Source organism: Trematomus bernacchii, unplaced genomic scaffold (assembly GCF_902827165.1).
Source record: "Trematomus bernacchii unplaced genomic scaffold, fTreBer1.1, whole genome shotgun sequence".
NCBI classification, from domain to species: Eukaryota; Metazoa; Chordata; class Actinopteri; order Perciformes; family Nototheniidae; genus Trematomus; species Trematomus bernacchii.
The window spans coordinates 17960369-17978943 of NW_022987564.1; the positions used below are offsets into that span (position 1 = coordinate 17960369).

The 18575-nt window shown below is 39.8% G+C and overlaps 1 protein-coding gene across 1 annotated transcript in view; it reads left to right on the forward strand.

Annotated features, from left to right (window-relative positions):
• Positions 1 to 18080, forward strand: part of pvrl2l (PVR cell adhesion molecule related 2 like) — a 299167-nt gene extending 281087 nt beyond the window's left edge. Inside the window, exons 7-10 of the mRNA XM_034124713.1 lie at positions 8359 to 8488; positions 10799 to 10856; positions 13461 to 13553; positions 13968 to 18080. Of these exons, the coding sequence (XP_033980604.1) occupies positions 8359 to 8488; positions 10799 to 10856; positions 13461 to 13553; positions 13968 to 14174 (488 nt within the window). The 3' untranslated portion in view covers positions 14175 to 18080. The remainder of the gene's footprint in view (positions 1 to 8358; positions 8489 to 10798; positions 10857 to 13460; positions 13554 to 13967) is intronic.
• Positions 18081 to 18575: the final 495 nt, after the last annotated feature.

An 18575-nucleotide genomic window follows, 5' to 3' on the forward strand; every position in this document is an offset into this window, starting at 1 on the left:
TGCTTATTCTTCTTCTCCATGTCTTTTTCCTTCCTCATTTGTTTTTCCTCCCTCCTTTCTCCTCCAGTCTGTCCCTCTTTCTCTCTCTGAGTGTGACCTAGTTTGATCCCGAATGGTTTGGGGGCTGGCTGTCTCTGAGATAAACTCATTTGCTCTGGATCATTTAGAGAGCAATGCCATTTTAACTCCCCAACCCCCCCTCTACCCTCAATGCTACTCCGGAAAACCAAGCAGCAGAATGTGTATTAAGTGTGTGTGTTTGTGTACATTTGTGTGTGTTTTAATCTGTTAAGTGGGTAGAGACATATGGGGAGAAAGGGCTCACACACAGAGCTGTCAGAAAATGAAAAGGGAAGCTGCAGATAAGGTTGTGAAGTGTTCCATATCCAAAGATATCTGTCACACAAACAGAGAGAGCACTGATAGCAGATTTATTTGAAAAAGGTCACGCTGTGCTTGAGCTTATGTGTGTGTGTAAGAGCTGCACTCTGCAAAGGATATACATTTAAAGAGCATTTAAAGATCCCATCAGACCTGCCTCCCTTTTACTGACACACATGCGTTTGTGCGTGTTTTTGTTCCTCTGCAGTGTGAAAACGTCACGTACCAAAAATATGTGGGTTGGATGGCTCTTGTCTAGTCTCAGAAGGCTAATATCACTGAGTGCACAATGATGAAGCCTCTTGAAATTATTTATGATTTTCCCGCTGTCCCACTTGTTCTCGTCAGCCAAGTTATCATCCAATGCGTCCAGCACATCATTTCTGATCCTCATCCTTGCTTCGCCCTCGTTTTCCGTTGTTTTAAAACTGCCCTTCAAGCATTGGAAGGGAAATTAAACCCTCTCTTGCACATACTTATGTGCAGTTACACAAAGAATCTCCAATCAGCCTCGAAAACTTTGCCTGTCGGTCGATTAACGCAGCTTCAGCCAGGGACTAATACTAAAATCCTGACATTTACCATCAATGATTCAGATCATTAAGCAATTTCTGTTATAAAACCCCTTTGTATTCTGGCTGCTCTCGATTCACTGTCTTTAATGTTCTCCACTTTTCGCCTTTTGTCCACAGAGAAAGGATAAATGGAACATGAAACACTGGTTGCATCACCAGCGGGTGTAACAAAGGGCTTTGCAGTAGATCATTTCTTTAAGAATGACATCATAAAGCCACAAAACAATCAGAAGTCGTCCAGAAGCCACCAGTTAAGCCCCATGCCCCCGGTACCGGGGTCAAAACGCAACATCTTGCAAGAAACAGCGTCTGAGGGCTTCTTAATATTTAACAAACTATGAATGTGTCATACCCACTTAACGGGAAGAAACTCAGCTATCAGACAATATTAACCATTTTTTGCTAAATGAAACACAAGGGTAATAACAAAGGCTCTGAATTAGCCCTGAGCGAAAAAATGCTAACGCACTTAGCACAGAACTCACGGTAAAATACCCTTATTACTTATCGTATCTGCACAAACAAGATATCGATTAGCAAGCTGAGATTCCACAGATTCCAGAAATATAAGTATCATCACTGAGCGATCAGAACTCGCGACAGGGGAAACAAACACAGACAGCACACCACGTAGCTTTATGGAGCAAACACGGCAGAAATGTCTTACCTTTTGCTGTTTCTGATCAAAGGTTGTGTTCAATGGCATTAAAACGCTGCTGAAGGTTAATCCAATGTGTCTGAAATGATTACTGATAATCCATCTTCATATTTATTTCAATAACGGAGTTTTCATATATAGTTGCTATGACAGCTTCCGGTTTTGGGCATTCTGGCTATGCATCACTCATTCACCAATGGGTAATGTTTAGTTGGATTTTAGGAACTTCCCCTCGATTCTATTGGCTCTAACGGTTAAAAAGAGGTGTCAATCATCAAAATCAACCGAGGGGGGCCAGAGATATGGAAAATGCACCCAAATGACCCCAGAAGTGTTTTTTTTTGCTAAACCTCTCTAAAAAGGTCAAATGTCACTTGTTTTGCATCAATCTTGATACAGGGTACTTATTATATGTTGTAGTTTGGATTCCTAAAGCTTTTAGTCTACTATCCCATCATTCAAGGGCGGTTTTCACTATGTTTTTTTCTTGGACGGACACTATAATTTACATTGTTTTACTATTTTCAATCTGAATTTACTTTAAAATAAAAAAAATCTATATTGATTCTGACTTTTCTAAATCCAACTCACAGGTTTATCATTGCTTTGAGAAAAAAGATTATTAATTTACCCCTTTTAGGGAACCTTGGGATTTGAGCATTTATAGATTTGTTTATAAGGTATAGGGTCATGTGTCATGATAATTAAGGCTACCAGCAAAATGGTAAAAATGTTTCCTGTTGGTTGACTAAATTGCATGATTAACCTTAGAGACTAATATTTTCCTGCAGGAGACAAGTGCAGTGAAGAGGTTTGGCAATGTGAAAAATATGTAGTTTATGCGTACAATCAGCTTGAATGTGTAACAAACTATTCCATTTTGCCAAATCTCATAGAGCTTTTTCCTTCAGTTTTTTTTAGCTCCCACTCACCTTTAATTTCTCCTCCTCTCTCTTACTCCTGCTCTCATACCTCTTTTCTGAAGTACTTTGCTGAAAGGAATAAAGAAGCTTTTAGCCTCTAATTCTAAGATTATAATCATTTCTTTTTTATTCATCATAACTGGTCGCTGATTGCAGTCATTTCTGTGCACTTGTCATTTCGGCATTTCATTTTTTCAGGGCCACATGTTGCTCATTCGTATTTCTGTGTGAACTCCTGTGTGTCAGTTTGTCTTTACAGAGTCGATGCGAGACGGCACTGTAATGCCACTGTTTGTGACTCTGAGTTGGAAGAAGAGGGAGGGAGGGGGGATTGGGGAAAATAGGTGTTATTGTAAAGGAAGGTCAAAGCAACAGGGGCATTATTCTTGTTGGCAGTGCAGGAGAGAATAAGTGAGACACAGATTGCGAGAAAAAAGTACAGAGTGCAGTAGTCTGATGAAGGGCTGAAGGATGAACATAAGATGCATACAAGAAGAGAGAAGGTGTTAACATGCAGCGAAGAAGACAATTAGAGAGAAAAAGTATCAGGAAAGTTATGTGAAAATAAGAATAAAACTGAATAAGGAGGTTAACTGAGAGGCAGTTGTTGTTCCAGTGTCACTCATGACCTCCCTCGGGAGTGTTTAGACCTTTAAAATCTCTTCCGCTTCTCCCCAGGCCGCTAACACTCCCCTCCTCCTCCTCCTCATTCCTTCTTCTCTTCTTCGGTTATCGCTCCTCGAACCCCTGCTCTCCTCCTTCAATGCTTCCCCTCTGAGCTCCTCTCTGTTTTCCATTTTTTTGTTGTTGCTCCCTCTCCTCTCTTGTTTCCTTTCCCACTGATTCTCTGATCCTTTGTCGTCTTCCCTCCTGCTTCCCACCTTCCATCCAACACTGAGTCTATTTATAGACTAACTGTATGTGGCCAGGAATTCAGGGAGAAAAACAGGCTGAATGAAAGGAAGTATGTCAATTGTTTTGTGTATCTGTGTGTGTGGCAGCACAATTCAGTTGCTGAACATGATTGTGCCGTTCATTCACGTAGCTGCAGGGGTATGTAGCAAAACACTTTCTTTAAACTCAAAAAGTTACTGTGATTTTTTGTTGATGTCAAAAAAATGTTTTAAAGTCTGAGGCAGCCATTCAATCAGCCTTAAGATTTAAAAATGTTCCATTCTGGTTTTGAATCCTATAACTGTGGCCCTTATTCTCTGTTATAACTTAATCTCTTGTATTGATCCAATTGACACAAGTATCAAGTCAGTCAAAGTCAACTTTATTGTCAATCTGTCAGTTTTTGTGTACAGACTGAGAGATCGAAATACTGTTTCCCACAAAAATACAAATATACATATATAAAAATATGTATACAACTATGTATATACATATATATATACACATACATAATCAACAGACACATACATATCCACACAAAGGCATATCAGTGCATAAGATTGTCCATAGCAGCGTAGAAAGTGTCTGGGGCTGGATACTGCATATTGTACCATCCACTCATGTAATGTTGAACACAATTGGTTATATCACCATCCCTGGATTTAACAACTGTTGATTTTGTTAAGTCTTTGTGAAAATGGCTCATCAGCTTTTTGGTCCATAAGAGACCCTCAGCTATACCAAACGTTGTTTTACCTTTATCTGATCGCATGATTTCTAATAGAAATCTTAAGATACATTTTGTAATCTTCTCTGAAATTAGATCACCACCCTGTGCCCCAGAGTAAATGCAGACTCAGACTAAATGAATCTAAACAATTCCTTGCCTCTTACTTAAGTTGATTTGAAGCTTCAAGTTGTATGTCCCCATGTGACATGTGATTTAGAATAACAATGTTTGCCTTAGGAATAACTTCTTTAATTTTTTTGGTCAAATCTGTGTTTTTCCGCCCAAGTGCACAGGGAGAGACAATGAAGTACAGGCTTTGGGCACAAAGTGTTTTCACTGATGGCTAATATGCCCACACACTGGAGCTTTGATAAGAGAGAGTAATGGGGTGCTTTAGACAGGGATTGTTGTTTCACTTTCATTTAAATTGCATGTGATACATAGCAATTTCACACCGCTTGAGTGTCACTTAGATAATAGCATTATATCTGTAGATTTGGGGTATTTTGCTACCAGGTGATGAAGTGAGAAATGGCCAGAAACAGGACGAGTGAAGGTCTGCTGTGCTTTGTGCTCCATTGAATTCCCACCCACACATTTTTTTTTGTATCTAAAAAGCAATGCTACAATATGAGGCTATTGATTTAACAATATAAATGTTTCATAATTAGCATAAATATTCCACTAACTCCAGCAGGACCCAGGGCTGACTCGTTGATGAGGAAATCGAGCTGCATTTTAGATAAAGAGGGAATCTAATGGAGGTGAAGGAAAGTGCACGGTGCAGTTCTCTAAGGTCTCGGTGTGTGTATAGCATCAGAGGAGGATGCGTTGAGCCCGCCATTGATAGGAAGTGCATGTGGGTGTATTGAATCACCACTAAAGCAACCTGCATGCAGGAGATTTGAAAAGCCGCTCTAAACCAACATACTGAGAATCACTCCTGCTGCTCATGGATGAAACATGTTTTGGTTGCTAAATGCTAAAAAAAAAAGACCTCCATCCACTACCCCTAACCTCCGCCCTTAGTTATCACTACTCCTTGTTTTTTACCAAGACAGGCAGTATGGTTCTCATACACTTTGTAGCTATACCCAGGACAAGTGATATACTGTAATTCAGGTTAATCCCATAAAATCATTTTAACCAGGAAGTATAAAATTGTCAAAATTCCTGAGGGGAGAGGAGCTCGGGTTAAATAGGTGTATCCAAACTAAAAGTTATTTTATAAAAGAGGAAGCTGTTTGGGTCCTGCATGAGACCAGATTTGGTTGATTCGTCACATAATATATCAGTGCTGGCCACTTCCAAAGTTATGGAACTAAAAGGTTGACTTATTTCTCACGTAACTTCTCTAATTTCACTTACAGTATTTCTCACGTAACTGGTTCATTTTCGTAGTTATTTCAAACCAGAACCCTGAATTCTTCCTAACCTAACAAAATTGTTTCCTGTGAAGATGGACGTTTGCGTTAAAAAGACTGCATGTAACAAGAAGTAACCCCCACGTAGGGAAGTTATTTATGCATTGGTTAGCTTTTATGAACAAGTGAAAGGACTCATGGGTATCAACAGTGTCTGACAAAGGAGAAACTTTTAATTCCTCATATTTGGGTATTTCGGGTGGCGGGCAGCCATTTTAAAAAGTAAAAACTAGGTCTGTAATTGTACCATTTAAACAAAGAGTGTGTACCTTTACCTGATCAGTAGCCCAACTTTTCCAGGGACTATATTTAGCTTTTATTTTTGTGTGTGGCATTTCCATTGGGATCTTTTTTTCTGTCTTGATTCCACCTGCTGATTTAAAAAAGAAGATGGAAACTCAGTTGTTGCAGAAACTGTTGTAAGAAAAGGTGTTAATGATGAGGATAGGTGATGAGGATTTCTGCCTGTTGAGGGATGTTAGGAGGAAGCAAAGGTCAAGGAGTGTGTTCTCTCTATCAACATTAATTCTGCATCTATCTTTAGATAATCCATCTTCTCTACCCTTTCTGGGATGCTCATAACTCTTAACCCTTAATCAGATTTCTGTTCCTGAAACAAATCCCAGACGCTTTTCAATGTCGCCTGAGTGCCGTTTGTCATGCAGCACCACGACTCATTGTCTATTGAAAATGCAGTTTGTTATCGACCACGTACATCGATGGCAAACATTGGCAGTGTAAACTTTGATCACGCCATGGCCCGCATTAAATAAGCTTCCAACACACACACACGTGTTCACACACTGAGAGTTGATGAGGTGTGTGTGTGTGTGTGTGTGTGTGTGTGTGTGTGTGTGTGTGTGTGTGTGTGTGTGTGTGTGTGTGTGTGTGTGTGTGTGTGTGTGTGTGTGTGTGTGTGTGTGTGTGTGTGTGTGTGTGTGTGTGTGTGTGTGTGTGTGTGCGCCTGCGTGCATCTTTATCTGTTGGAAAGGCCAGAAGTCATTGTCCATCTTTCTCATCTGTATACATCTGGCTTTCCATCCCGTCATTGTGTATCCCTCCTTTTCTCTCCCCACTTTGAATGTATCCTTTCTTCCTTGCCTCCTCTTTCCTACCTCATCTTTCTCTCAACCTCCCTCCCTCATTTCCTCATTTCCATATTTCTCTCCCTCCTTCATCTGCCCTCCTCTCTCCCCCTCCATCTTCCCTTTGTTATCAAACGTTATCTATCTCCTTCATTCTCCTACTTTGCTCTTTCCCGCTGTGTGTTCTGATCTACCTACCTACCTACAGTATACCTATCTATCTATCTATCTATCTATCTATCTATCTATCTATCTATCTATCTATCTATCTATCTATCTATCTATCTATCTATCTATCTATCTATCTATCTATCTATTTATCATTCTCCCTCTCCTCGAAGATCATATAAACTTGGAACAGAACACCACCTGCTGGTGAGGAGGACACAATGCAGTCTTTATCACACCCTTTGACCATGCAACTCCCAAATTGCCTACTGTATATTATCACTTATCCTTTGTAAATCTAGCTATGCATGACTTTTTTTTAAATCTTACCAGTAGCTGAAAATTCAGCATCCAACTGAATTACAATAATTAGGGGTTGCTTGAGGTTAAAGGAATGTATTTTATAGAAAGCAAAGGCGATTAGGAAGGAATTAACTATTCTGGTCAACAATACACAGATCTAAATATTGAAATGTTTAAGGACAATCTTTGAGTGGAATTGCATTGTTATTTGATAAAGCATATTTGAGGTATAACATGTGGATGATATCCCATTTGGTAGATGAAAAAACATCCTTCCTGAAAAGGAAGAAAAAAGGTGTATTTTTGTTTAATGCACATGTTTTTTTAAACGTATTCAATTGCATTTTGATGTGTTTCACGAGCTGTAACTCAAACTATTCTATGCACTGTAATTGCAGTACAGTTTTTTGTGTAGCAGCAACACAAATTGGCCTCATTTTAGTCAAATAATCATACAGCCATCAGCTAAATGTAGTAAAGCTAATTGAGTGCAAAGCATTGGTGTAATTATCCTTTTATCATCTCTGTATCAAACACAGTGGAGTGCTTTTTCTTCACTGGTAGTGATGAAATACGGTTTCATGACAAAATGGACAAAAAAGCCTGTGAAAATATTTCAACCCTGCCTTTGTTGTCTTACACTGGATGATGGGCAGAAACTATTTATGCTGGTGGTTGGGTGCAGCTTTCTTTTTTCAAATAAAAGCACTACTGTAATGAGATGCTTTTACAGTCAATTTAGTTGCTTCACAGCCCTGAACAATCATGAATAGGCTCTTAATGGAAGTGAGATGACGAGGTCAGAAGCGTGAGGTTTAGCTTGTGTGAGGCTTGCAAAGATGTATGGCATTCAAGAGTGTTAGCTTCACAACACAGCGCTTTGAGCTGCTTTCATTTGAACAAGATGTCTTCATGCTCATGTGACTTATGTGCGAAAAATGTTACACCATGAAAACACACGCTTGATTAAATAGAAACTTGACATTTGATTACCTGGTTCCAACTATCTGATTCCTCTTGAGATTTCTCATGATGGTTCATTTAACTCACGTATCATTTGTGTGATGTTTGCTTTACACAGCCACAGACTATTTGCTCTCACCACACACATAGAAACACAAATATGAAGCAGCATTTAAGTGCCAGAAGCCATAACATGGATTTTAAATGAATTGCAATTAATATTCTTGCTCTTTGTCTTTGTTCTTTCTCAACAGAAGAGCAGAGACCAGTCACCCCGGGCCCGTCGTCAGGTGCGATTATTGGCGGTATCCTCGGCGCCCTGGCCTTCATCGGCATCATCGTTGGCATCATCTTTTTCATTCGCAAGCGCCTGGAGGACGGAGAGTAAGTCTTCATTAGCAACCCTGCTACGACTTCATCAGGTTTTTTAACCTCCTGAGAAAAATTAATCTCCGCTTCCGGGACTAAAGCTCATTAAAATGTATTACATGTCATGAGGGGACCCGGCAGAAGGAGCCTGGTCACAAATCCTGACCTGAAGTTTATAGCCTGAGTCAGCCTGGAGACTTTACTCCCCAAAATCCCCCCCACACACACACAGACACACACACACGCCCGCTGCATATTGGAATTTGTCAAACCTTGCCTGTTTTATTCCCAGTTCAAGAGGTCTTTTTTTCCAAACTGAGTCTTCATGCCAGCTAACAATAAAATAACACATATGCAGTATTTTTTTTCCACAGAAAGGTTAATTAGATTCATACTTACTGAATGTGGCAGACATTTTGCTGATGCTCAAATATGCAACCCCTTCCACAGTAGAATAAGATGTAATTCGTACCGCAAGCATCTAGAAATGATGACTGCAAAGTTCAAGATTAAAAGCATTCTGAATATTCAAACCATAAAAATGATTCATACAGTAAGCCACTCACATAATATATCATGAAATTACCCCTGGCCTGAAATTATAGGGAAATGACATTCCTTAAAGCCTCATATCATAATTTGTTCCCAGCTCGGGTTGTCCACGTGGCTCCCGTTTTGGCTGATGAATTCACTCTTAAGACACAGCAGTGTAAGATATTATGTATATGTACGGCATTTTTCACAAGCGCACAACTGAGTACAGAGGGGAAAGTCTTTGTGTTGGGCGAGGCTGGCAAAAGATGCCAGGACAAGCATTTAACTCTTTACTGTACGTTCAAAACTTGAAATGAGAGATATAGCTAGCATGTACATTAGCTAGCTTAACACCTTTTATAAATATAAACAGTAAGGCATATATGATTGCCCTTAAACATCTATCACCCGCTAAAATTGTTGGTACCACTTTACAATACAAGACTACAAGACTACCCTTATAAAGGGTTTACGAATAGTTTGTAATTAATTTATTAATTAGGTTGTGAACACTTTATAAATCATTAATAAGCTTTTATAAGACATGAGATAAACAGGGCAACTGTGACCGGTTGCTTGCCAAATAGTGAGCCCACATTTATCTGTATCATTTATATTGGCTACTTAGCTTACTTTGTCTTCTTCATCAGCCAGCATCCTTGGTATCTGTTGTTCACTGAGTTGATTCTCGCTAAGTAGCCAATGTAAGGCTTAGTCATCTTGCCAACTCTGAAAAGTTTTGTGAAGCCGCCATTGTATTTGCTGGCATTAGCATTATTAGCATTAGCATTAGCCCAGCGCACCAACGGAGAGAGACTAACTTATGGCAACACACAAAAAAACATGGGAGCGGTGCAGTGATGAGGAGGTGTCGGTGTTCTGGCGATTTACTCGGAAGTGTTGACAATACTCTGCGTTTATAGCTTTAAATAGCTCTTTACCTGAGTTGAGTGCAGGGCCGGTTTTTGGCATAGGTGACATAGGCGGTCGCTAGGGCGCAAGATCTGGGGGGGCGCTGCGCTGGCAGCTCTGGGAGGGGGAAAAACATTTTTGACCGTTGGTGCTCATCCTAATTTTCGGCCTTGATGTAACAACATTCATAATGAAGTAAAGGTAACACCCTTTTCACCCCGGTTACACTTTTTGCGACAGCTAAAATCTCGCCTAGGGCATCAAATTGGCTAGAACCGGCCCTGGTTGAGTGATTCTACTTACATTTGTCAGATATAATAGAACAATCAAAGGAAGCGAGTTACGCTGTGTCTGCTTTATGTGTTAAATGTTCTTATAATAAGGAAGTTCATGACAAGCTATGAACCTACTGTTTTTCATATTTCCACAATGTGTTTCTGCCCATAGTCACCTACATAATAATGTGGCTTTTTCATGAATCCCAGAGCTGGTGTAAAGTGATGCACATTGTTCATTCAAAGTCTCCAGTTCAACTAGCAACTTGTCACGGAGGGCACTTAAAAAAGTTTTCATTTATTACTCTAAATACAGATTTCTCTTTTAGTTCAAATATAACTCCACAATTCAATCACAGCTTCCTACTTCAAGTGCAAAAACTTTTAAACCACACACAAAACTCACCACTTGAAGGATTCATAAATACAGTCTGTATTGAATTTCACCCCAATGGGATGTCTTTGGAGCTCAATATTCCAATGCTTTCTATATCCGTGCTCTCACAGTTGCCTAACTTGTTTCTTTGTTTTTGTACAAATGAAATCTGACGTCCTAACGAAGCAGCGATCAATACCACATTATTTTTGTCTTTTCTCCTATCAGGGCCCCCCCCAAGCACAAGCCCCCTCCCCCTGTGAAGGCAGGCAGCTCGACAGAGATGGTGAGTGGCTGACGTGAATTCAAATCAATCTTTATTGTCACTGCGATTATATTCCACACACACACAAACACACACGCAGTCCATTTGGGCAGCCATAATGGGGCTAATGGCTATTGATTGGAGATCTGAGTTGGCTTATGTGTGTCGAAATAATTAGCTGGGTTTGTAAAGAGCTCCATTAGAGCCCTCCTCTCCTCCCCCTCATTCCATCACTTTGTGTTGTGTTCCTAACACATTATGTAACGAGGCTCAAACTCTGCAATTTAATGTTGATTAGCTGTATAAAGATGTCTGAATGCCTATTTGAACAGGGTTCAAAGGGTTCAAGAGTGAATGTTTATTAGACATCTACTAACGGTCTTGAAAGGCACCATCTGTGGATCGTGATTAAAATAAATGATTACTTATTTCGGGTGTTTTCTAAATCCAAATCAAGCTGTTCAAAAGAAAGAAGAAAACTGCAAGTCATGAGGTCTCTGTATGGGGCATCAAATAAACAAACATTCAACATTTTTAACTTCAAAGCTGTCTGAGAAGAGTTTTTCTGAATTCAATGTCGCTATAAATGATATTTAAACGATAATAAACTGTTGTGACAGAGCGGGCTTCACTTCTGTCTTCCTGTATGTGGTTATGGTAAGGCAACAGCAAATATCTAAGACTCTTTCTCTAATGTTAAAGAAGACAAAAAATGAAAACATATATACATCTTAGAGGATGCATGGAGAACAGGGCGACACAAAGAAAATCAAATTTCACAACATTACTGATCAAATAACCTTAAAGGTAGGGTAGGTAAGTTTGAGAAACCGGCTCGAGTGCGCTAAAATTTGAAAATACACAGCCGGGAAAAATCTGCCACTTCCTTACAGAGCCCCTCCTCCAACACACACGAACGCGCACATGACCAATGAGGGCACGAGATAAGTCTGTGCACAGATGGAAAGCTGACAGGCAGGTAGGCCATCCAGTTATTTTAGCCGGGCCGGCTAAAATGATTGGTCGTACTTTTTACAGTACTACGGCTTCCACAGATGACATTTTTTTATGGATTTATTGTCAAAGCACTTAAGATATTCATTGCTATCGGGATGTTAAGAGCATTCCATGGAATATAACAAAAAGTGTATCTCGAGCCGGTTTCTCAAACTTACCTACCCTACCTTTAATATTGTGCTTTTTCATGAAATATCATCATTTATTTGGATATAAAACAGTTTGCTTTGACAAATTGCCCACAGATGCCATGGGTTAAAATATAAAAAACAAAAAAAGGCAATATTCTAACAACAGGAACAACTTTATAAATGTGTTCACTTGACTTCCAGAATTTAAACAGAGACAAGTTGTGCTTTGTTCAGGACACTGGAAAGCCAGGATGTACTTTTTACAGTGCATCGGTCTTTGGAGGCCTCTAAGACTCTAGTCCACAGCTCTCTTATGTATAGGGATGGGTACCGAGCCCCGGTATTAAACGGGCCCCGGGGCTGAATTATTAAAGACCGTGGTACCGTTAAGCTCCGACGTTATCGGTCTTTTTATCGGTACTGGAGACATCTAAAAAATATGTCATGTGTATTATTGCTACACAAACATTATATTGCAGTTTTAGTGTCGCCAACTCCGTTTCTAATACGCAAAAAGACTGCAAAATGCGTCATTTTTAGTATTTTCGATCTCTCCAATCCAGACGAGAGATCTCTCTCCCCCGCCTGTGTGCGAGGGGGCGGGGCAGTTTACACACACGCTCTGCTACATGCAGCAACACACACACACGGAGGAGATGGCGGAGAGAACGCGCTCCGAGGTGTGGTTAAACTTTACCCGTCTCGATGTGGACAATGCTCGTTGCCTAAAGTGCAATAAGAGTTTAGCATGTCAGGGCGGTAACACGAGCAATTTGTCTAAACATCTTGCAAAAGTGCACCACGTTCAGACGGAGAAATGCACCGGGTTCGACTGTCTCTCTAGTAGCTCTGTAGCCCCATCCACGAGTAACGTTTCCACGTCAGGTATTATGTATGCTAGCAGCAACACACTGAGCTAACTCAATGATTCAAACATGGGTTAATGATTAGAGGGAACTGAGTTATTTAGTTTGTTAAAGTTTCAGCTATTCTGTTTACAATTCTGTCATCAGATTATTTAATATGATTTGTTAAAACGTTGTTTCTGTTGATGTGAAATATTATGTATTTCATTTAAATAAAAAGCAATGTTAGTTTTGTTCACAATTTGTTAATTTTCATTTAATTATTTATTTGAATAGGGACAATGCACATTAATGAACACTTTAGACAAATAATGCTTCAAGTGTAAATATGCCGGATTTTAGCTTTGAGCTAATTTCCATCCGTAGTCCCTGACATACAACATATAGTTAGTTTACCTCATTTTTCTCTCCAAAAGAACCGATAAGAGTACCGTTAAAAGACCGGACCGATAAGCGGTATCGATAAAAGTAGTAGTACCGTTAAAACCTTAACGATACCCATCCCTACTTATGTAGTTAACGTAAACTTTGCAATTCTTCTCCTCTCCTGTGTATTGCATTGTTTCTGAGTGGTTCTCTTCCCTGTGCTGATGTGCTTTCTGTGCATGCAGCTGAACAAGCCATCGGAGCCTCCCACGGCCACAGAGACCTTCCCCCTCCGCCCAGAGGTTTACTACGAGACCACAGGGGGGGAGCCTGTCACGGTAACTCTCACTGCACCAACACTAAAGCATGTCTTTACTCACTTTCTGTCACAGCGGCCTCCAAATCTGTTTCGACAGATAGACTCTGTGTTGCAGGGACTCCGTGGAGTTTGTACTTCAAATGAATCAAATGATATTCATATAAGGCTTGTTATGTAACTTTTAAGTCCTTTGCACTATCCTTAATATCCCATCATTCTTCTGGTATTTAAAGGAGTTTTGATACTGTCATGTATATATGTATATAAGTCTTCATGTGATTTTTTTTTTTCTTTCTATTGCATATTTTTGCTTAACATCTTATATTACCGTCACAAAACCAAATATCCACACCCTTAAATAATACAGTTATTTGATTCTGAGTTGATTTATTCAATTTATATTTAAAATAATATAATTTGTGACGTCTTTCAGAACCTGGACGAGGAGTCCGGCGGGGCCCTGAACGGCGGGGCCCCCAAGGTCCTGGACGACTCGGTCAAATATGACAAGGTCAACGAGCTCAAAGACCACGCCAACGACGGTCTCCGTGGGAACGACTTGGACTCCTCCTATCACGACCAACCGGCTGCCAACATCTCTCGCGGCGAGAGCTTCGTATCTCCCGCCATGTATGTGTAACCGTGGCAACCAGAGCACCTCATCACAGGCGAATGGGCAAGTTCCAGGTCACCTACATTTGCATGTAAAGCAAAGGCGTGCACTTTGGTTTCCACATTAAAAATATCATCTAATATTCAAGAATGTTACGTTTTATCCTACATGAGGTGATTTTTAATAGTTTTTCTTTGCTGGGCACATTTAGAGGGTGTTATGGGTGTTTTGCATCTTCCATTAAAAAAAGTTTTTAACTATGTTTTAATTTCTGGTGAAGCCAACTGACAAATAGGAATGTTAGCAAGGGGGAAAAAATACTTTTCAAATATCTGGTTATTAAAGTACAAAGTATCAACGTTTTCAAAGCTATTTAGGCCGGACACACAGTGTAGTTCATGATATCTGACAAGCCAGGTAGCCATTGAAATCATATGTGCATAGCATGTGATGAGGCTGTCTTTGACAATATGTTAATTACGCGGTTGAGAGATGTTGCAATGTAGGTGAACTGGAACACTCCCCTCAGCTAATTAACACACCTCTCTCTGTGTGATGCTTGCCAATCTGAATTTCAGCCGAAAAAAATGTGAGAGAACAGCTTTCAAGGAGATTCAGTATGAAATATTATATGCAACATGCTGTGCCATGAACATACAATGTCCCCATTGCAAAAAATTATGTTTTTAAGTGAGGCTGCCACTTCTGGGCTTTTCTGTTTACAGCTGGGGAAAGTGATTTAAACATATTTTCCTCTTGTGATGAAGATAAAACATCAGGCTTGTACTACAGAAAATTAGATACCATCTTTGAATTGTTTTCAAGTACTCTTAATCAACTGTTGATTGGGTTTGCATTTGCTCCCAATTAGTTCTGGCTCTCCAAGCAGCTCCAATTAATATCTCAAGATGTTTGAAAGTATTTCAGTTATTTTTCAACTTTACAATAATCAAGAAAAAAGAAACATAAGCCTTTCCCACTCTTGCCAAGGCTACAGTCCAATGAAGAAACATTCCACTTTATTATGTTGTCAAAGAGCCTTGTCTGTCCCCGGAGCGCAGAGCGGCTCGTTAGCGTTAACGAAGGGGAAGTGACATATTTTTGAAGCTCTGTAACCTGGCAACATTACATGATTAAGATTCCATGATTCATATTTGCAAGAGTTGGTAAGGCTGTTTGTCTTGGGGAGATGAAAGACAGTTTACAGCTGACCACACACACCACAGGGTTTACGCACACACAGACACACACACACACACACACACACACACACACACACACACACACACACACACACACACACAAAACACCAATGTTTGTATTCAGTCCTCTAATAAATCACAGTAATAAGGCTGAGAAAACGTTATAGGAATGTCATTTGAGTGTGAAAATGCTCAGCATGTATTAGACAAAGTACTGCCATTACAGCCATTTTAGACGATTTGAAATGGTCACACACTGATATATGCAGAACATTTCACTGATGTAGAAAATGTGCATTCTGCATTTTGTCCTCAAAAAAAGAGAAAAAGGTGAACAACAGCTGTGCCGGGCTGAAACAAAATGTGGTATTCATAGATGTCAGATGGTACCAAATGATGAACAAACTGTGTAAATAATATTGATAATATTGATGAATAATATATTGTTGGTGAAATGTGTACACATACAAAAAAATAAACAAGTGTAGGTGTTATCAGTGCCTCTGTACAGGGGAATGGAAGTTTGTTAAATGTCAAATTGAGCGATTTTAAAAAACAAAGTGTATATTACTATTTTACTTTTCACGGGTATACATTGAGGTTGTCACTTAATACTAAAACGTTTTATTTGAATATATGAAAAAAATAAAATGAAATGGTGTGGATTTTACTCCTTGTTCATAATAATCTGCATGGCATGATCGGTGGCTCGTTGAAACACTTTCCCAAGGCTGTTTGCAGAATAATCTTCTCCATTTGTACAAACATTTTGAATGTCAAAAAATGTGAAAAGCTGTTTTGTTTTTTTAATCTCCGTCCCAATGCATCTGTCAAATGTACGCACACCACGAGCACAAGTCCAATATATGTCGAGAGAGCGGGGTCTTTTTTTTCTTTTGGTCTTGTCTCTGCAGGCTTCATGTTTTTGTTTTTAGCGCTGTTCTGAAAATACAGTCAGCATGGAATCCGAATCTCCCGTAGAAGTGCAATCCTTCGTCTCCTCTCGAGTTCTTACTAAAGACCTTGAGACAAACAACAAATGTATCTCATGTAACCTCAGGATACATTTGTGACGAGGTTAACCGCACTAGTAAAAATCACCCAAAAAAGCACATGGTCAGGTGGTGGATACACTGCATTTGTATGAAAGATATTAGAGATTTACACAGGTGGAAAGACACAAACTGAGACATAAAACCAGATTCATAGAATGATATGATAAGAGGAAGGAAATGCTGGCAGTCTAAAAAGATTCCGACATGAAAAGTTTCTTATCACAGCTTTCCCATTTTACCAGGTCGGCACAAAATGCAATATTTTATTTTTTCTGACGTATGACAATCATCAGTTAATATCCAATCGTGGCTAGCTTTGGTGGAGAAGTTTTCCTTGTTTGTTTATATTTCTGTCATTATAGAAGCACCCCTTCATGCTACACGCTAACTTCATGTTAGATGCTAACTGGATATTCTTTGGTTGGTTTAGTTGCAATATTTGGTTCAGGACAGATGCAGGATAAGTAGGGACTTCTATGATGGCTAACGGTGGAAAAGTTTCTTTATTTCAGTTTTTTTTGGTTTCTGAGATTTTAAAAGGGAATGTCTGCATGCTGCATGGACCAAAGGAAGATATACTGTTCCCAGTTTTGTGAGACGAGTCTGAGCTCATGACACGTGAATGTCTTTCCGACTCCCTTATACGGTGCAGTGTCAGACAATCATGTATGACGTATATCCCTGTTAGAGAATTAAATGTGATGGCTCTGCAAATTAATTCCCTGCAATTGGTGAATATTTATTCTTTTGTGGATTAATGTGTTTTATGTGTTTGCCAGCGGGCTGCTGTTGATAGATTGAGCATAAAGAAAAAGACAATCATTGGGAACCATTAAAACAGAGACCAATGACTCAGCAAGCATTCAGTATCGAGTTTCAGCTCCTCCGTCTCATGTGAGGGATCGTTCAGTTTTACCCAGAGCCTTACGTTTGATAGAGATGCGTCATTTGGAGATATCTTGAATTACAATCTTGACTTTGGCAGGAATTAAGTCATGAAGCTGCCAACTAAACGGAAATTACAAAGAAGTATTAGCTCCGAGTCAGTTTACAGGCGGTTTTTGTTTAAGATGGTGGTGTGGGAGAACTGCAGTGATTTCAGATGCATTAGCAGTTAAAACAAGGCCCCGGGTCCATCCCATCTGTAACAGCTGCAGTGTTGCATTCTGGCCAAGGTGCTTTACTCCGTCTCCACGCTCCCCCGTTACGGGTTCGATGCCAGGAACACAAGCTGTGAATGTCCTCAATGATGCTGTTCGGTCTGAATTCGATCCCCTCCCTCATTTGCCCTCGTTTTTTTTTTATTTCCCCCCTCTCTCCCTTCTCTCTCTTTCATCCATTGTCATCACAGCTTTTCATCACGGAGCCAGACGTGCCTTCTTTATGTTATTTTTAGCTTTTCAATTCTCACACTTCATGTCTGACATGTAGTACAGATGATGAAAGGGGGAAAACACACCAACACATGATGGGTTTGACATCCAGGATGACAATTCTAAAAAAAATCACACACACACACTCTGGAGATGTAATCATATATGTTTGGGTGTTGATCGATTTTCTTTCATTTATTTTGTGTATCACAGATCGATTATCATTTTGTATGCTTTTTGGGAAACCTATTGTACATGTTTTACAGATCATTGTCTTGTCAAATAAAATGTAAACCAAAAGGACAGGATGTCTTGGTGGTTATTAGTCCTGTCAGTTTCCCAGGATCGAGAGTGGAGCTCAGAAACAGCGTGCCGGATACCTAGTAAGTCTAACGTCTTTGAAATGTTACAAGTAATGAGCAGATTTAGAGTGATGTCCTCCTGTTTTTGATGCTCTGTCATTTGAAACAGGATTTTTAGGAGTCTTACAGAGTTTGTTTCTCACCTTCTTGAATGTTGGCCTTGTTCTGCGTAGTCCACCGCCCGCTTTCGCAAAGTTTCCCTGAGTGTAACAGGATTCATATTGTAAACAAATACCAAAGTGGCTTAGACCAATGATCCCAATGCTTACTTTGCAAAGGAATTGTTCCTTTTGAATTATTCAAAAGGGAAGCGAGTTACTCTGTTTGCAATAGGGAATCTATCCAAAACCTTGCTTCTGCCTGTGTTGTATTAAAGTTAGGTTAACTTCTGAGAACCGCCGCTCATGGCTCTCATTCAGACTCTCGATGCAACCCC